We start from the raw sequence: 21,357 nt of genomic DNA on the forward strand, positions 1-21,357 counted from the left end.
GATAAGCTGGGATTTTGTAATGAGCAACCATCAGAGTCCACCTTCAACACTCATTGAAAGGAAAGAACTAAAGCATGCAGAAGAATCACCCGTCTAGGAGAGGCATGGAAGGACACAACAAACCAGCCTCTTAACACATAACTTGTGGAGAAGTCACAAAACTTGTTCCTGGTACACTCCCTATTAGCCACCCTTATAATAACAGTATCAATCAAAATCGGATGATTACATCACACCTTTAAAGGTCATAGTTGTCAAGGCGACACCTAGGCACCTGCCTAGGCGTCACCTAGGTGTGTAGGCGCTTTTTGGGTCTTGCCTCACCCAAACACTATATATATATATATATATATATATATATATATATTTAATAAATTGTTATGTTCTAAGTGTATAATTTAAACAAAGACATGATGCACTGAATCATTATTTTTATTTATTTCATAAGATAATAAGTTTTTTATTAATTTCTTATCTCGTCAAGGACCTCAAGGTTTCTGATAAATAATGTTTGAGGATGAGTTTGAGGGTACCAAGTTGTATGCCTTTGAACAAGAAATGGAAATCGACCACAGAAGAAAGTATGCTTTTCGTTCTGGAGCAGAAAACAGGGGCTCCGCCCCTCTTCATTTTCTGTTTTAGAACAAAAACAGGGGCTCCACCCCTTTTCTTTTTCTTTTTATGAACAAAAACAGGGGCTCCGCCCCTCCTTCCTCTTCCACTTTGTGGAACAAAAAATATCAGCGGACTAGAACACTTTTTCATTTTCTTAAAACAAAAAACTCCTTCTGGAACAAAAAACAGGGGTCCGCACCTTCGTTTTCTTTCCTCTAAAACAAGAATAGGGGCTCTGTCCTTCTGTTACTTCTATTGCAATGGCGAAAGTATGGGTTCGTCTCCCTTTTGTTCTATATTTTTTTTTTTTTTGACATTAAGCAACGCCTAGGCACCCGCCTAGGCGATCAAGCGACTAAGCACTCCCCTGTCGCCTAGGTTTGCCTTGGCGCATTGAAAACTATGTTAAAGATTCAAGCATTCTGTTCCTCTCAGATCAATCATAGGACAGTTGCTCTCAAGCATCTTCACATGATATTTCTCTCTAGAGTTACAAGGCAACAGAAATGGCTGTCCCAAATAGACTGAGTATCATCTGCAGGTTCCAATTTGCCTGCAAAAAAAAGGTGAAAAAAAAAATGCTCCCAGATCTGACAAAAGTACTAGGAAATTAGCAGATGATAGATGGCTTCACCAATAGCACTACAGAAAAGCACATATGCAACAAGGGATGAGGATGGAATTTTGCTCGCAACTTATTCAGGTCAAACTGGGGAAGGAAACTCCATTAGAGCAGAGCTTTTGGCAGCAGTTTTTGAGATGCAAAAAGAAAAGGAATTGGGTGTTGATAAATTGATGGTTAAGGAGACTCTAAAGTGATTATCAGCTAGCTTTTGGACAACAATAACAACAATAACAACAACAACAAAGACAAGTGGAGGTACAGGAATGAAATTTGACATTTTAGAGAGTTTTCTAGAGAGATGGACTTAAAAATTCAATGGGCACAAAGATCAACCAACAGCTTTGCAGATGGGTTATCTAAACAAGGAGGGCAGCAGGCAACACTTGTTTTGGGCTCATTTGTAAAAGTTGTATCGGGGTGAGATGACGGGTTATTCTCACAAAGCACTCTTATTTGTAACATGACAACCTCTTGTTATACTTCTATAATTAATTAATGAACTGACTGTTTTCTGTTGCTGATCAAAAAAAGCACATATGCAACAAGATGCACCACCGAAGTCACTTCTGCTGTATCTTCTCACAGGTATTGAGTTTTGTCTGAATGAGCTCTAAACCAAATGGATTCTGTTGGAAAGGAATTTGGAAGGACTAAGGAATAAACATCTCTAAAAGAAGATGAGCAAGAAAATAAACCATGAGGTTCAACTGACAAAAATCCACCCCCTTCTCCACCACTTACTGTAAAGAAAGAAATCTAGGGATATGAGCAAATCAGATGCCTCAACACTCTCATGGTCTCTAAAATGCCTTCTAAACTAAAAATTCCACAAAAAATCCAGATTAGGACCATTGTGTCATAGCCTTTTTTACTGGATTGGGACCAAGAAACAAACTGAGACATAGGCCTACGCTGAATAGATAAAATAGCATAAAATCTAGTAAACTAATGACAAAAAAGTAACCACCTGACTAAACGTCCTTCCAATAACCTTACTCTACAACCAGACAAGGAATTATATCAGATGAAAATGAGGAAAAATATCATAAATAGACTTCAATCATGAGTTGCGATGAAAGAATTGTCCTTCTATAACCACTATCTTATATATCATTATGTGTAAGAGTAGCAGAAGTGCAGAATACAATGTCCAAAATACAAAAGGACATGCAAGGAAACATTGGACACAGTAGAATATTCAAGATAAAATTTCATGTAACACTTAATTAAGAAATAAGATAACTTAAGCACTAATACTACTAATATGACCACCTAACTGAGAACATATAAATGAACAATCATAAATAGACAAGCAGCTGATATATATGATTGAGATACCAATGAAAAATAATGATTTACTGCTTAAGAACCTACATACATATTTAAATCTAAAAAGTAATAAATGAACCGAAGGAGTAAGATGTTTCATCATATTCAAACCAAATTACATGGGCCTGAAATATGTTTTCATTGTCCATCATTATAGTTGCACAAAACCCATATGTCTACATGCCACTCAAACCATTTTTTACTTTTATACCCACTTCAAGAAATATCAACATAGCTTCTTTCCGAAAGAACAAATTGATACCTTGGAACATTAGGTCCTAAAGAAAGTTGCAGTATCTTGCTTAGGAAGAATGGTTTGAATGTATGGGATTAACTAAACGCTAGCTAGTGAATGAAAAGAAAAAGAACCATTTCTTGGAACAGATGTTGCAAACACGGGAAGCATATCACAATTGATTAGATCAAAAGCTAATAAAACAACACAAATCACTCTTTATCCAGAAATAGGCATTTCTCATACTTTTTTTATTGAGATTTTCATTTAGTAAAGCCATAGAAGCATATATCAGATGTAATTGGACATTGGTATAGGTTAGGGGTGTCAATTGATCGGTTTTGGTTTAGATCCAATCCGATCCAAACCTTATCAAATCGGATTTGGACAGTCCATTATAATTATTGGGTTGCGCCAATCCAAAATAAATTGGTCCATATTCTTATTGGTTTGAATTAGACCTAAACCAAATTTCCAATTGTTAAGAGTTATCCGAATAAGGGTAGATTAGTCAACTCACCTTGGTTAAGTTATGAGCTTATGTGGCAGTCTTATTAGAGGTTCTCTGTCCCATACTTAAGTAGGGGCAGTTTAGTCCTTGTACATTTAATTAGAAGCCTAATCACTATTAAGAGGTCGACTGATAGGGTTTAGCTATCAGGTTCGACAGTTCTTTCATCTTCTTCTTCTTCTCTTCTTCTTCTTCTTCTCTTCTTCTGTTTCTTCTTCTCCTTACTGGTTCGGACTACTGTAGCTACAGTAGAAACATGGTATCAGAGCGTGACAACTTCAGTTCGTGACCTGTTTCAATTCGTGACAACTTCAGTTCGTGCTTCAGTTCTCTCATTTTCTTCTCTGGGCTGTCAATGGAGAAAAGTGGTTCGTCCCAGGCTTGAAACATCACAGCTCTTCTTTTTTCTGGTGCACAGAACCTCCTTTCCTAAGAAAACAACTTCAGCAGTAAATGGTTGGCTGAAGCTCTCAAACGAAGGTTGGTTATCTCTCCTCTGTGTGCTGTTGGTATTTCTGGGTTGAAAATCTTCAAGAACTTGACAGGGCTGATCAGAACCTAGAGAACTAGGATGGTTGTTGCCCTGGTTCTTGAAAAACTTCCAAGAACAGGCTGTGTTTACAGTGACCAAATGGTGTAAGGGCTGCTACTGTAGGTGGCCGAATGGTGCAAGGTGTAATGCAATGTGTAATGCAAGGTGTAATGCAATGTATTGTGTGTGACAGCTATGGCGGTGTGGTGGGGCTTGTGATGCACAAACTCTGTTGAGTAGTTGTAAGAGAGCTTGCATGTGGTTAGTAAGTGTTGAATTAATGTCGGTGTAGTCTGTGTTTTTTTTTGTGAAATCAGTAGTGGTGTAGATAAGAACAAAGGCTTGTGTATCTATCATTGTGTTTAGGGACTGCTGTAGGTTCTGGAACATTAAACTCTTGACAGCAGCACTTAGTTGGTGATTGGGAATTCAGATAAGAGGCAGCATTGAAAGAGTATCATGGCAGCAATGGGAGATGGCTGTAGTGATCAGAAACCTAGTGTGCTGGTTTCCTCTGACTATCTAGGTGTACAGATGACATCAATTAAACTGAATGGTGAGAACTATGTTCCATGGGCCAACTCGGTGGAAGTTTTTCTCAAGGCAAAGAGAAAAGTGAAACATGTGAAAGAAGATAAATCACCGGCTGACTCTCTAGGGTTTGAGGATTGGGAACAGAAGGATGCTCAAATCATGACATGGCTATGTAACAGTATGGAACCCAAAATAAGTGCCAACATCATGTTCTTAGATACAGCTAAGGACATATGGGAACATGCCAAGAAGCTGTATTCTGGGCAAGATAATACTACAAGGGTATATCAGCTCTATCAGGAGTACTTTGGTCTGCAACAAGGAAATAAAACCCTAGAAGAATACTATGCCAGTATGAAGAACCTCAGAAATGAACTCAATGTCTATCATCCTCTCACTCCAGATGTTAAGGTTCAGCAACAACAGAGGGAACAACTAAATGTCACAAGGTTCTTAGTGGGGTTGAAATCAGAGTATGAACCAGTTAGGGCCCAAATATTGGGGGGCTCTACCCTTGCTACACTTGAGGAAGTGTTTGCTCGGCTTCGCAGGATTTCTTTGGGACAGACAGAGAATCCCACACAGTCTGATAGATCATCTTTTGTGACAGCCAGAGGAGGTGGACGTGGTACGAAGGAGGGAGGACATGCCTCCCGAGGAGGTCGTGGTGGTTCCATATTTCGGCCATGGTGGTGGTCGTGACTCAGGGGGAAGCTGTGGCAAAGAAAAAGGTAGCTCTACAAGGAAGTGTACCCACTGTGGCAGGGAAGGACATTCCGTAAATTTCTGTTATGATCTTCATGGCCGCCCTCCCTCTAAATGGGCCAATCATGCTGTTGCTGGTGGGGTTGATGTCAGTGATAATCAACAGGCAGACCTAACTCCTTCCACATCTACATCTGTTTCCGGAAGGGAGATGGTGAGTGTACCGCGTGATGAGTATGAGCGGTTCCTTCAGTCCACTTCACAGCACACTACTGCTACTCTTGCCCACTCAGGTATAGCTTGCCTGTCATCTAAAACCTCTCCTTGGATTATTGACTCTGGAGCCTCTGATCACATGACCGGGACTCCAGGTGTGTTCTCTTCTCTCTCTGAAACTTCCACATCTCAAACTGTTACCCTTGCCAATGGTTCCTCCTCTCCCATCTGTGGTATTGGCAATGTTGACATGGCTTCTCTTTCTTTATGATCTGTTCTATATGTCCCTAAGTTTCCATTCAATCTTATGTCTATTAGTAAATTAACCAAGACTCTTAACTGCTCTGTTACTTTTTTCCCTTCCTCTTGTGTTTTTCAGGATCTCAGGACGGGGAAGAAGATTGGTGGGGGGCATGAAGCTGGTGGATTGTATTACCTTGACGGTGGTGGATCGTCAGTTGCACTTCAGACTTCACTCACTCCTCTATAGTGGCATTGTCGACTGGGACATCCTTCTCTCAAGGCACTCAAGATACTAGTTCCGTCTTTGAGTCATTTGTCAGTGTTACAGTGTGAGTCGTGTCAGTTTGGGAAACATCGTCGTGTTTCCTTCAGTCCTAGAGTTGAAAGTCGTATGTTGAGTCCTTTTGCTTTGGTTCATTCAGATGTTTGGGGCCCGATCAAAATAGAGTCTTATAATGGTTACAAGTATTTTGTCACATTTATTGATGATTGTTCAAGAATGACATGGATTTATTTAATGAAAGAAATGAGTGAATTATTTTCCATTTTTCAAAAATTCCATGCTGAAATACGTACAAAATTTGGTGTTCCAATCAAAGTTCTTCGTTCAGATAATGGTCGTGAATATTTTCTAACTTCCTTTCAACAGTATTTAGAACAGCATGGCAACATTCATCAAACTTCTTGTGCATCCACTCCTCAACAAAATGGGGTGGTTGAACGGAAGAACCGTCATCTCCTTGAAACAGCTCGGTCTATTCTTCATCATATGAGTGTTCCTAAACGGTTTTGGAGTGATGTTGTACTTACTGTGTGTTTCCTCATTAATCGAATGCCCTCCTTTATTCTTCATGGTCGGTCTCCCTTCTCTATCTTGTTCCCCACCTTGTCTCCCTTTCCATTAACACCTCGTATCTTTGGCTGTGTGTGCTTTGTTCACAATCTGAGTCCTAGAATAGACAAGTTGGTTGCACGCTCCATTAAGTGTGTCTTTCTTGGCTACTCTCGGACTCAAAAAGGGTACAAGTGTTACAATCCCATTACTCGGAAGTGCTATGTCTGTCCTGATGTCACATTTTTTGAGTCTGTTCCATTCTTCTCAGGAACTGAAGCATCTTCGTCTCCACCTTTACTTCCTCTTCCTCTTCCAGTCAGTGATCCCATTCCGGGTGTTCCTGTTGGAGTTGACTCGTCACCTCATCCAGTGCAGATCCCTAATGAACGACCACCAATTCGGCAAGTGTATACATGTCGAACGACACCGGCCCCTCCTCCGGCTTCTACCTTTTTCGCGGATCCTATCGTTGCTCCTATTGCTGAACCTTCAGGACTTGACCTACCCATTGCCTTACGGAAAGGTAAATGTAGTTCTACTCTCCATCCCATTTCCAATTTTGTTTCAATATCTCGCCTTTCCACCTCACATCGCCAGTTTGTTTCACTATTGTCATCTATTTCCATACCTAACAATGTCCAAGAGGCTCTTAGTTCACCTGGGTGGAGGCAGGCAATGGAGGAGGAACTCTCTGCTCTTCAGCATACTCACACGTGGGAGCTCACTACTCTTCCTCCCGGTAAGCATGTTGTGGGTTGTAAATGGGTGTATACTGTTAAATACTTGCCAGATGGTAGTGTGCAGCGTCTGAAAGCCAGACTTGTTGCTAAGATTAGCTATGTCCGTGTGTTAATTTCCCTGGCAGTTATGTATGATTGGCCCTTATTTCAACTTGACATAAAAAATGCCTTCCTTCATGGTGACCTTATAGAGGAGGTATATATGGAGCAACCACCTGGGTTTGTTGCTCAGGGGGAGGCTGGTAACGTGTGCAGACTGAAAAAGGCAATTTATGGGTTGAAACAATCGTCACGTGCTTGGTTCGGGAAGTTTAGTGAAGTGGTGAAGAATTTTGAAATGAAACAATGCCAGGTTGATCACTCAGTGTTCAACTATGACTCAGAAACTAGAAAGATTTTATTAGTGGTCTATGTGGATGATATTGTCATAAATGGCAGTGACAAATTGGGGATCGACAAACTCAAGGTCTTTCTGCAAAATCATTTTCAAACAAAAGACCTTGGGACATTGAAGTATTTCTTGGGTATAGAAGTTGCTAGATCAAGACAAGGTGTAAACCTGTGCCAAAGAAAATATGTTCTCGATCTATTGGACAAAACAGGACTGTTAGGTGCAAAACCAGCTGAGACTCCTATGGAACCAAATGTTAAGTTGAGCAATGATACAGGGGAAATATTTGATGATCCTGGAAGGTATAGACGACTTGTGGGGAAGCTGAACTATTTGACTATCACGAGACCAGACATCTCCTTTGCAGTCAGTGTGATGAGCCAATTTATGCAGAACCCTCGTATATCTCACTGGGATGCAGTTCTTAGAATTGTAAGATATTTGAAGGGAGCTCCGGGCCGTGGGCTATTGTATAAACCAGGAGGAAAACTTGAAGTAGTTGGGTACACGGATGCAGATTGGGCAAGCTCTGTGTCTGATAGAAGATCTACTACAGATTACTGCACATTTCTTGGAGGAAATCTTGTGACGTGGAAGAGTAAAAAGCAGACGGTTGTGGCTAGAAGCAGTGCTGAAGCCGAGTACAGAGCCATGGCACACACTACATGCGAATTAGTGTGGTTGAGGAATCTCCTACAAGAAATCAGGTTCCACATGGATAAACCTATGAAGTTGTACTGTGACAATCAAGCTACGCTCCGTATCTCATCCAACCCTGTTTTTCATGAGAGAACAAAGCACATAGAGATTGATTGCCACTTTGTGAGGGAGAAGGTTCTTACTGGAGAGATAAGCACAGAACATGTAAGCTCAAGTGATCAGTGGGCAGATTTGTTTACAAAAGCCTTAAGCTCAGGGAGAGTGAACTATATATGTAACAAGCTGGGATTATATGACATATATTCTCCAGCTTGAGGGGGAGTGTTAGAGTTATCTGAATAAGGGTAGATTAGTCAACTCACCTTGGTTAAGTTATGAGCTTATGTGGCAGTCTTATTAGAGGTTCTCTGTCCCATACTTAAGTAGGGGCAGTTTAGTCCTTGTACATTTAATTAGAAGCCTAATCACTATGAAGAGGTCGACTGATAGGGTTTAGCTATCAGGTTCGAGAGTTCTTTCATCTTCTTCTTCTCTTCTTCTTCTTCTTCTCCTTCTCTTTCTTCTTCTCCTTCTCTTTCTTCTTCTCCTTACTGGTTCGGACTACTGTAGCTACAGTAGAAACACCAATAATCCGATCATGAGGTCAAACCCTTGTCCAAATTGAAATCAATCAAAACTGAAAACAGCATAAAATCACTTTTATGAAAGTACTTTTACGAAAGCACTTTTACAAAAACATTTTTATAAATGCACTCTTATAAAAGTAATTTTATGATAAAAATACTTTTCCGAAAGAAATTTTACAAAAGTACTTTTATGAAAGCACTTATACAGAAGTAGTTTTATAAAATCACTTTTACAAAATCACTTTAATAAAAGAACTTTTACAAAAGTACTTTTACGAAAGCACTTTACAAAAGTACTTTTTATGAAAGCACTTTTATAAAAGTACTTTTACACAACCACTTTTATGAAATAACTTATACAAAAAAACTTACGGAAGTACTTTTATGAAAGCACTTTTATAGAAGTACTTTTATAAAAGCATTTTTACAAAAGCACTTTTACAAAAGTACTTCTATGAAAGCACTTTTATAAAAACACTTCTACGAAAGTAGTTTTACAAAAGCACTTCTACTCCGAAGTACTTTCAATAAAGTGCTTTTTGTAAAAGCACTTTTATCAAAATATTTTTATCAAAGTACTTTTACAAAAGTGCTTTTTCAATTCTAAAAGTGCTTTTATATAATTTTTTATATTTCATTCGGTTTGGATTGGATCCAATCCAATCCATTTACATTTTAATGGATTGGATTGGATTTGGTTTGTATTGGATTTGGACTGGATTGGGTCCAGTCCATTTATAAGTGGACTCACATTGGACTGGATCGGGTTGGACCAAATCCATCCAATTGACACCTCTAATAGGTTCAGATATACAGTACAGGGGTTGGCTTTATACTTCTGTTTTGGATGTATTTCAAATGAAATCCTTTTCTTTACGGTCTCAAAAAAATACAATGTAAATGCCAGCAGGTACAGGAATAAAGGTATAGTGAAAGGATGAAAAGCTAGTGTTCACATGCATAGAAACGTGAATGGAATGTACACCATACCTCTAGAGCATCATGAAACATACGTGTTGCCCTATCTAGTTGGACCTGATCATCACCTCCATCAGGTGTTGTCTTAAAGAACCTAATTTTCTCAAGTGCACTAAAGAATTGCCCAAACAGTTCATCCTTTGAAATCCCTGGAATTTAAATAGCGAACATGAAACAATAAACATGCATGGTACTTGGAACATAAAGGATGTCAGCTAAATTATAATTCTAGAGGCCAACCAATTTCCAAGTCATCTCTTTTGGGGTAAAAAGCTACTTCAAAAATATAATGCATCATTTTTTTATAAGTAAAAATTCTTTAATATTTCATTAAATCAGTAAAGATAAGCAATTGTTACAAGCTTCCTCAATGGAGGCACGAGATGCAGCCTAAGAAAAGACAGCACAAGAACTAAAATTGAGCCCAAAACAATTGATCCCTAGTTACCCCTTGCTTAGCTAATGAATCAGCCATAGCATTAGCCTCCCTCCCCACCCATTGTATAATCAAGCTCAGCTGCTGTACTAACCATCTGAATTTCTTCATTTCGTCTCTATAGCACCATATCATTGAATCTGGGTCTTTTAGCCAGCCCACGACCACCTTGGAGTCCCCTTCAATCACCAGGTTTTCCAAATTCATCTCTTTAGCAATCTGAACACCCTGTAGGACTGCAAACAGTTCAACCCGTATAGAGTCTTCATTACCCACCAGTCCTGAAAAAAGTGCTACCAGGTTCCCTTCCCTATTTCTTATGATTCCTCCAATTCCAGAAGGACCTGGATTGCCTTGGCTACTCCCATCACAATTTAATTTCAAAAAACCTTCACTGGGAGGTACCCATATCAACCTTGTTTTAGCCTTCTGTACTGAACTAGAAGCCACTGATAACCAGTACATCCAAATATCATCAAAGGAGAACTGCCTAAGCAGATCAAAAGTTAGTAGCCAATGTATAACTCTAGTCAATACACAGTCCATAATTTCTTGTTTGCTTCTCTGCTTCTCTTGGAAGATCCTAGTGTTTCTTTCCTCCCATAAGGTCCAAACAACTACTGCTTTGGTGCCTCTCCACATTATTCTTCCCCTTCTCTTTGTCCACGCAAAGGTAGATGGATCAAACAGCATCTTAATCTCCATTGGCATGTTCCACTTGCACCCAAACAAAGAGAAAAACCACTCCCAAATATCTGCAGAAAAGGAACAAGAGATTAGTAAGTGGTAACAAGATTCACCATCCGATTTACATAGAGTGCACCAGTTTGGGGAAATACATAAAAAAACCTCTTCTTTTGTAGGTAATCCAGAGTGCTAACTTTTCCATAAGTCACTTCCCAACAAAAAACCTTAATTTTTTGAGGAATCAGTTGACACCAAACTTCCTTTGTAGGAAAGGAAAGAGGGATAAGATATTGGCAAAGAGCATTAAAAAAAAGGCACACAGGAAAAGAGAACTTTACAACTTGGACACCAAACCCTTCTGTCCGGTTTAGGAGGCTCTAAGCAAACTCTTTCAAAAAGCAACAACTCTGACAAACAGGTGACTTCTTCATCCCTCAATCCCCTTCGAAGCCCAAAATCCCAATTATGACCTAGAGGCAAAATAGGAGGTGATAAAAATTTTGAGATACTCTCATTTTTATACTAGGAGATGGAATACAAAGAAGGAACAAATCCTTTAGAGGCTGATCCCCCAACCAAATGTCTTCTCAAAAGTGAATTAAGTTACCTGAACAAACATCATACCTGATAAACCTGAGGAAAGAAGGAAGGATGCTATGGATTTCTTTCCAAGGTGCTACCAAGTGCCAAAGTAACCTGATGCGAAACACCAACATCCCAACCACTCTCCAATCTCCCATGAATACTGCCCGCCATCTCATGCCACAAGCTATCCCTCAATAAAGGCCATCTCCATAACCACTTCCCTAATGGAGCCATATTCTTCTTTCTCACATTCCCAATTCCTAAACCACCCTCTTTCTTACTTTTACACATAATCCCCCATTTAACTAGGTGTTCTTTTTTAGACTCTCCTGGCTCCCAAAGAAAATCCCTCAAGATTTTTTCTAATTTCTTCACTTCCCTTGGTGGAATCCTAAATACAAAAAGAAAGTAGATTGGTAAGTTAGCCAAAGTCGATATTATTAGAGTGATCCTACCTCCCAACAAAATATAGTTCCTATTCTAAGCCACCAATCTCTTTCCACATCTTTCTACAATAGGGTTCCAGAATCTACTTTCCTTAGGATTGGCACCTAAAGGAAGACCTGAATATGTCAACAGCCAAGGGGTGATAGGACACTCTAAGCAGCCTGCTACCAAGCTTAAATCATTGTCCTCCATGTTAACTCCTGCTACGCAACTCTTACCCAAGTTGATTTTCAGATTTGAGGTCCCTTCAAACTTCTTGATCAGTCCTTTTAATCTCCTCACCCTCCAAATATCCACCCCTTTCACAAAATATTATGATGTCGTTTGCAAATTGGAGGTGAGTACTTGGAACACTGTTTCGGACCACTCTCCAACCCCTAATCTCATCTCCCCTATCATCTTTAGAGAGGAGTCTAATGAACACATCAGCCACTAAAGTAAAGAGAAAGGGTAAGAGATGATCCCCTTGCCTTCGTCCTCTACAAGCTGGGAAGAAGTCTTTCACCACTCCATTAACAATGGATAGAGAAGTGACAACACCGAATACAACCAAACACCCAATGACACCACCTCTCCCCAAACCCATGTTGTTACATCACCTCTAATAAATCATATGCTTTTTTTAGGTCCAATTTGCAAATAAAACCTTCCTTCCCAGATTTCTTCATTTCCTCTACACATTCATTGGCTATTAGGATTTGGTCAATTATTTGCCTCCCTTGAACAAAAGCTCCTTGAAACTGACTTATGAGAGAGGGTAGTACCACTTTAATCCTCAAAGACAAGTCTTTAGCAATTATTTTATAGATTCTTGTCACCAAACTAATGGGTCGGAAATCCTTGGGTTGGCTAGCATCAGGATTTTTGGAATTAGAGCTAGAAAAGTTGTATTAACTCCCAAGGCTAACAAATAAAATTATCTACAAATATAATTAAAGATAGAGATAAAGAGAGAGTAAAAAGATACAGACAGAAAGAAAGAGAAGAAAAAACATCGAAGCCCATGAAAAATAAGCTCAGATCCATTAACACAGAATTTTTTATTTCAGAGAATGAATTCAAGAAGCTATAATATTTAACTTCAACTAATGGATAAGAATTTTGGGTTCAACAAAGACAGAAAAAAAAAGATAAGAAAAAAGATCAAAACGCATGAACAAAAAGTTCAGATCCATTAACACAGGATTGCAGAGTATGAATTTAAGAAGTTACAATATCTTCTTGGACCCAAAAGATCTTAACTGCCAAATGTGGTTTTCTAACCAAAACAGTTCTTTCTAATGTTCATCCTTCCTTAAAGCTCTCAATCATAATGCCTTTAACTACTAAGCTTTCCAATTCAGAGCTATACGGTTGGGTCTAATTGCAACAAAAATTGAATTTGAGAAGTGGTCAACAAGAAGGATAAAATTCTCAATACCTTTTTTGAAGGATAAAGAGAAATTTTCATTAAAACGGAAAAAAAAATACAGCAGAAAGGTGACAAGATATCACCCGAAAGAAAAACATAGCCAATAGACCCAACAATCAGATGTCAACAACCCCTTAACAGAAACAAACTCCTCACAACTTACAGACAAAAAGGCACAACAAACCAGACTTAAACGATGACAAAAGAAATTGAAAAAGCCAATCAGAAGTGTAACCACTACTTGCAAATAACCAAGGCCTCACTCTTCATCCACAATCGCATCATGCTAGTCTGAAACATCCTCATTCCAAGGATCAAAATTTCGTCACGTATCGGCCCGTATCGACCGATACATATCGTATCGAAGCCTTCCCGATACACCCCTACAGGGGGTGTTTCGGGTCGGCAATGGTTCAGGGGGTAGAATAAAAAACAGTACCAATATGCCCTACCAGCGTATCGCCCTGTATCGATATTTTGAACCTTGCCTCCTTCCATGCCTCGCCTCCTTCCCCAAGAACTATTTTATTCAACTTCTCTTTCCTTCTCCTTTCAAACTCCTCAAAGACCCTTCTAGCAAACTCCTCACCTCCCCAAAAACACAAGCCCAAACTTTTACCAATCATGACTTCTCTTTCCACTAATTTCTGAATAGACACACATTGAAACGCCAACCTTATCACTGTTACTTTGCTTCATCAAACTAAGACCAGTATCAGGACCATCAACACTCACCTTGTTGTCTTGTTGCTCCTTCCCCAAATGGGATTCCAATGGTTGGGCCTGCATCGTTGCGCCCTATGATTCATTCCAGATGCCAAATTGCCTCTTGTACCTTTTCTCCTACAAACCCATTTGTATTTTTTTGTAGGTCCTGCCCCAGCCAGACCAAGATTCAATCTAGAAAAATTTTTCACCATATGCACAACATTAGGATTTGTTGAGCTACGCGATTTCTTACTAATTAACTCCAATAAACGACTCCTCCTCTTCAGTCTTGCTCCTTCGACCCAGGTCAACACCCAACCTTCCAACCTTCACCTCTTCAAAACAAAAATAATCACCTTCAAAGCTCTCGTCTTGACCATCAACACTGTCTCCAGCAACTAAAGCACCTTTCCCTCCAATCTCATCTTCGTCCTTAAACTCAGCATCTGCATCAGCACACCCATCCTCAGCTTCCTTGTCCCTCTCTTTCAACCTCTCAAACATAGCAGAGAGGACCTCCTCAGAAACCAACAGAACTGCTAATCCAAAATCGTAAATGATTTATTCAGAAGCCACAGCAGCCACCTCAGGCTCAAAAGAGATGCAAACCACCACAGGATCTCTAACCACCTGAGAGCAGGATCCAGTATCACCGTTCACAAAAGAAGACTGACAATCAAAAAGTTTCATCATTGTTCCTCCAACAATCCTCTTCTTTCCGCTAAACCCAACTTTCTCCCTATTTCTTTCTAACCTCGGTCATGGCTCTCCTTCCAAACGTCCCACACCTTTTAAATTTTTGTCAGTTAAAGCTTAAAAGCTTTATTATCTTGTCCACTTACCTTCCTAAATCGAATAAACTTCTGCTACCACTAAAATAAGCAATCAAAGCTTGGGCCCAACGTGATTCTCCATCGGGCCTAGCATTCTTAAGCAGCTCTTTGAATTCCATCAAAATTTTCTCCTTAAGGCCATCCACATGTCCCGCTCCCCCTTTCTCCTGACCAACTCAACCACCCACTAAGATAATCAAGCCCCCCCCCCGGTTTAGTTCGACAGACTTCAGCTGGGCCCCACCCACTTCTAGTCTCTTCAATATCTGACAACCTCCACCTTCACCATGACCCCTTGAGCCAACCTCCTTAAAATTCCTAAAGTACCATAAATTCCCTTCATTGTCTGCCTCTGTCCTTCCTGCCACCACCTATCCATTCAAATTCTCATTCATTTCACCAGAAAATTGAACTTTCTTCCAACTGTGCTCCTTCCACCCTTCGAAGCTATTTACCCATCTTAAAGAGTAAGAACCCTCAACGACAAGTCTTAGCTTGTATCTCTCACCGACAAAACAAAGAGATAACAATGTTGGCACCGTCTGGACCTCTGCAACTTTGACCAGAATTCATGCAGCACTCAAGTTCCGCCATGAAAGGGAATGCCAAAAACAACAATCCAAACCAAACTCGACAGACCCATGTCTCTGATAGCACCAACCAGGGGAGACCACCTCCTGATTCTAAGATCTAGAGATCGCAACTAACTTAGCTCTCGCTCCAGCATGAGGTTCGCCACCACACTATCAAACGTAAATAGGAAGAAACCAGTGTTCAGTTTCCTAACTTGCAAAGGCTTTTTTGGGCTCTAAATAGTTGCAGCCCAATCCCTAACATCTTCCGCATCTGGATCAGAATTAACAAAACAACCAACTAGACTCCTCCCCAAGACCCTGAGATTAACATAAGCATCAAATGTTGTGTTCACAAATACCTCCTTCAATACTGCTCACAATAGACCAAAAATAGGAGCTATCTCCTCAAATTTTTATTTTGTCACTCAATTCCCCTAGCTTCCAATGGGAGCCTCCTACTAACATCTAGAACTTGCTTGAGGATAGACTCTTTTCTCCTAATACCAAGATAAGGATACATCAAGAAGAGCTTAAGCTACTGATCTTTGAAGGATCTGAAAAAAAAAAATGCACTTTAGAACCTTCTCTAATAGCACTCAGTCCTATTAAGGTATTATTGAACTTACACAGAAACCCTTAAATATTGATCAGAAATGGACTTAGAGGCATCTTAATGTGTTACTTATTAGAGGATGGCATGTCAGTGCATGTCTCTTGACTCGTACACAACATATAGTGTAGGAGCCCCCCCAAACCCCCAAGGGCACTCTTCATGGAGTTTTTTAGCTCAATTTTAGTGGGTATTCACTAAGAAAACTCAAACCTCCAATAAGTAGCCATACCTTTTTTCAATAAGTAAAAGTGAGTATGTATGAAAGATCAAAGAAAGGCAGTAGAAGCATCCCACAGAGAGGTACAAGATGTTACCTCTCACTCAACAATCAAAATACAGTTGTCAATTACAACTGAGCCCAATACAAAATGTCCCTAATTACCCCTTGTTTAGCTAACCCATCTGCCATAGCATTAGCCATTCTCCTATCCTAACGTATTCTCAAATTCATGTTTCTAGTTTGCCATTTAAAGTTTTTCATCTCATCCCTAAAGCACCAGGCTATAGACTCTGGATTCTTCAGCCAACCCATCACCAGTTTTGAATCCCCTTCAATCACCACATTTATCAAGCCCAACGCACTTGCAATCTGCACCCCTTTCATAGCAGCAAGCAATTCCGCCCTAATGGAATCCCCCATTCCCATAGGTGTGGAGAAAAACACAATGATATTTCCTTCTTTGTCTCTCAACACCCCTCCTATGCCCGAGGGGCCTAGGTTCCCTTAAGCTCTCATCAAAATTTAGTTTCACGAAATCTTCAGCTGGGGTTTCCATAAAGTCTTTTCTTTTTCTTTTTTGGAAGAGTTTCTGGCCACTACTTCCCAATTTCTCCAGATATCATCGAAGGACCAATGTGAGAAAGAATCCAAGGTCCTAAGCCAATATATCACCCTCACCATTATGCAATCTCTTACCACTTCTTTACTTCTCTCCTTTCCTAAAAGAGTTCTATTGTTTCTTCTTCCCACAGAGTCCATATAATTGCTGCTCTAGCACTTCTCCACATAATCCTTCCCCTCCATTTAGTCCAAACAAAGGTAGAAAGGTCAAAAAGCTTGTCTACCTCCGTTGGCAGGGTCCACCTACATCCTAACAAAGAGAAAAACCATTCCCACATATTTGTAGTATTTTGGACCAGTAGGCATCGGAAATTTGGTAAGGGCAGAACTCAAAGAAACATTGAAGGGTCTTAGACTAGAAGTCTCTTTGAACTACAACAAATTGCAGGTGGAACCATGGAAGGAGACTTGAGGGTGGTGGTCACTGGTTAAAAGACCATGGACAAAGGTATTGTCTCTATAGGAAAATCATGAGGGAGATTAAAAATCTAATAACAGAGACAAATGCAACTTTTATATGGGTTAACAGATCTGCTAAGAGCTTGGCTGGCATACTTCCAAGCAAGGAATACAAAGGGAATAATCGTTTGGGGTTCATTAAAAGTAGAACAATAAAAATATAATTTGGGGGAGACTTGTGGTGGGGAGATATCCCTTAAAGGACAAATTCCCTTCTGTTTACCCCATCTCCACACTTAAGCATCAGCCAGTAGCTTCTTGTGCTCTTTATCTGAGTCCAGATCTACCGAGAATTTTGGGGTTGAGAAGAGCATTAAGGTATTCTGAATACTCCAAAGCTCTTAATCTTCTTACACATCTTAAAGGTTGTTTCTTTGATTCCTCAGTTGTTGATACGAGAGTTTGGTCGAATTCCAGTTCTGTTTTTTATTCTTGTGCTTCACTTTTTGAATCACCTTTCTCTGCTTCCCCTCCTAGACCCTTCCCAATGAAATTTATTTGTAGTAGATAGATCCTACCCAAGATTAGGGCTTTTCATTGGGAGGTCTATTATTCTAGGATCAACACTTGTGAGGTTCTTCAAAGGAGGAGGCCCAACTGGTGCTTATCACCTCATATTTTCTTATTGTGTTTGGAAAGTAGTGAAACTATGCATCATCTACAGATCAACTAATCTTCTGTAATTGTTAGGGATGGAAATTTTTCTCGAAAAACAGGTGCCCTACCCCACCTGACCCTCCCCAATCTTAAATGGGGACGGAGCGGGGACGGGGAAAATATTTTTGCCCCAAATTAGGAATGGGGCAGGGACGGGGTTTGCATATAATTCCCCGAACCTGCCCCAAACCCGGTGGTAAATTATTAAAATGTTCTTAGGCTTAACATTAATTTTTTAAAATCCCTTGAATTTCTCCCAAATTCCAAAAAAAAAATCTAGGATCCCATAATCACAGTTCTAAACTACCCCTAAATTCCCATAATCCTATATCTAAAATACCCCTAAAATTTAATGCATATTTAAGTAATTTCTTTAGGGCAAGGAAAATTCCAGGATTCCCCATCCCCAATGGGGGAAGAGTGCCCACGCCGCCACCAGGGACAGGGTAGGGGATTTTGGTTACGGGACGGGGACGGGCCTGCCCCGAACCCGCCTCGTTGCCATTCCTAGTAATTGTGTCTCAAGAACTCGGGAGCATTTCTCAGCATCCTTGGTTGTAGGTGGATCCCACAAGGGGATAATGTACAATTTGTTTGAAGTTTCTCTTCAACCTTCACTTACAAAAAGAGAAAGCATCTGATAGAGAACCACAAGTGTTTACATCTTATGGTCCATTTCAGAAGAAAGGAATACCCATTTATGCAAGGAAGAAGCCCATCCTGTAAATCTTTTGATTCAGAGTATCATGTTTAAGATGATTCATTGGGCCAAAATCCCACCTCTCTTCTACCTTTTGTCAGTGGAAGATCTCTTGAGAGGCTGACAAACTATTGCACTTCTTCCTTCCTTGAACCACAGATCCAATTGCTGCACTCTACTCAGGACCAATTGGCCACAAGTTCTCTATTAAAAGAAAAGAGTGAGGCAATGATATTAGCCTCTACTAAGAGTGAAAAGTGCATATTGTACTGTTTGTACATAGTATCTATTTCTTTTTTAAATTAATAAAAACTTTCAGTTATCAATCAAAAAAGTATAGTTTGGGGCCAGGGTGGTTCACTGGGTTAAGTCCATAGAGTTATTGTCATCCTTTACACATGACAATTTGTGGAGAAAGTGGAGTGAGGTGGTAGCATCCTCTTCAAAGAAATCAAAAGTCCATACTCAACGGACAGCACCTGAGGAGGGCTTCATTTAAGTTAAATTTTGATGAGACCAGTGTTTGAAATCCAGGTCCATCGGGAGTGGGAGGAGTCCTTAGAGATGTGCAATGACATATCATTGCTATGTTCTCACTTCTCAAGACCAATTGGCCATGGAGATGCAACAAGGGCTGACCTTCTAGCAGTGCTTCATGGAATACAATGTACAAGAGAACAAAATATAACAAATTTAGTCATTGAAGGTTATTCTAAAGTTGTAACTGGGTGGCTGAAAAACAGTGAGAAAGCAATATGGGGGTTACAGGAATGAACTCAAACAGATTGAATGGTTGACAATGTGCATGATTGTAAAAACACATGGGTGCAGAGATCTCAAATGGATAGATGCTTTACCTACGCAAGGGGTTAGCAGGGATCAATTGTATTGGGCTTGCTTGTAACAGTTATAATGTTATTGAGGTAGGGTAATAATTGATACCCTACCTAAGGGCTGTATCCTGTATGTAATTTGTCCACATTTTCTGATATTCATTAATAAAGTGCTTCAGTTACTTACCATAAATAAATAAATAAAAGTTTACAGTTATCCATTAAAAAAACATAGAGCCCTTGGAAACAGATGACCTGTGCTAGACAACCTATCCAAATTGTTCCACAACTAAAATAAAAGCTAGAAAAAACAAACCACATGATCGTATGAAAAGATGTTCATTGTTCTATGTAACAAAAAGAAACTACCAGGAGTGAATTGAGCCTTCCTTTCCATATTCCACATTTGCTAAAAGAAGAAAACATTTTACATGTTTAAGCATGACTTAACAAACAAGAAATCATATCAATAAAACTTTGACCTAAAACATCACAACACCAATATATCAAAGATCAGAGCCGTACCAAATGAGTCAGGTTCTCCAGTCAAAGCCTTTTTCTGGTTAAAAAGGACAACAAGAGAAAGCATTAAATCCAAATCCATTATCTAGACAATTTAAACAAAGTAAAAGACACTCAATTTAAAGTGATAATAAAATTTCCATCAAATAGAATAGTGCAGGATACCTCCATTCTAACGAAAAAAGAACTATAGATTGGTAATATGAGTAAATGGTAAAGAAAAAAAGATCCTTAGACATTACCAAGGAAAAGAGATTTTCAGTATCCTAACAAAAATACAACTTTCTAAAAAAATAAAATAATGAAAATTCCTTAGCCTAAATTAGCTATACGGATCCATGTTCATTTTACACTAATCTAATCTACATATATAGGTACTATCCACATGTTATACAATGACATCAGCTCTTTGATTATAGACTGGGCTCTAGTGCAAAAATATTTCAATGATATGCAGAGGACAGATTTTGAAGCTATGTGGAAGGAATTATTGAGGCATTGATTTAATTCTTGGTCTTTTGTTTGGTCAGTTTTCTTTGTTTTCTTTTTTCTTTTTTTTTCATAAGTCAGTCCTTTTCTTACATCTTATATTCACAAAAAAAAATAAATAAATAAATAATGGAGTTACTATTACAGTATTACTGATTAGAAAATATGTGCAACTAAAAAAAATAAACACTGTTAAAAATAAATCAATAAAAATGTCATGTTAATACTTCATAAAAATAGTTACAAAACCCTTTCAGCTTCTATGAAAAAAGGTCAAATTTAGAAAATTAATATTGTACAAACATTATAATGGCAATTACACGATGATCCCCATAAAATTCCAAATGTATGTCAGCCAGACACCAGTTCATTATATCAAATGTTAAAACAAAGGGAATAACGACCTATTATTCCCTATTTCCCAAATCCCAATAAAAGTCCAGCTAAATGATTATACCATGATGCCTGCCTGCATATAAGTAATGGATGTGGTTATTTTCCTATTATATGAAAATATGTAAGACTGGCATAGCACTTCAGATTCAAGAGCATATACATCCCAACCAATGTTTTAAAACACAGAGGCATGATGTGAGGCGTTCCACCACCTAGAGGCATGAAGTGTAGCTCAGAACCTAAGAGACATAAGCCTCCCAAAAAAGGAGGTGTAAGTCTCCTTAAGAGGAGGAGGTGAGGAGGAAGGGGAGGAGGAAAAAGAGGTAGGATGATCTCATTTTTCTTTATTTTTAATAAAAATCTTTTATATTAAGAAGAATGAAGAATGCA

The 21,357-nt window shown here is 39.2% G+C and overlaps 1 protein-coding gene across 4 annotated transcripts in view; it reads right to left on the reverse strand.

The window, feature by feature from the left end:
- Nucleotides 1–21,357, reverse strand: part of TPR8 (Tetratricopeptide repeat (TPR)-like superfamily protein) — a 123,788-nt gene that overhangs the window by 79,409 nt on the left and 23,022 nt on the right. For all 4 annotated transcript variants that reach the window (XM_010245563.3, XM_088896237.1, XM_088896239.1 and 1 more), the window contains exons 3-4: nucleotides 20,086–20,119; nucleotides 9,788–9,924 (exon numbers count right to left, since the gene is read on the reverse strand). In XM_010245563.3, the coding sequence (XP_010243865.1) occupies nucleotides 9,788–9,924; nucleotides 20,086–20,119 (171 nt within the window). The remainder of the gene's footprint in view (nucleotides 1–9,787; nucleotides 9,925–20,085; nucleotides 20,120–21,357) is intronic.

This window comes from Nelumbo nucifera, chromosome 1, assembly GCF_055504915.1.
Source record: "Nelumbo nucifera cultivar China Antique chromosome 1, China Antique-T2T, whole genome shotgun sequence".
NCBI lineage: Eukaryota > Viridiplantae > Streptophyta > Magnoliopsida > Proteales > Nelumbonaceae > Nelumbo > Nelumbo nucifera.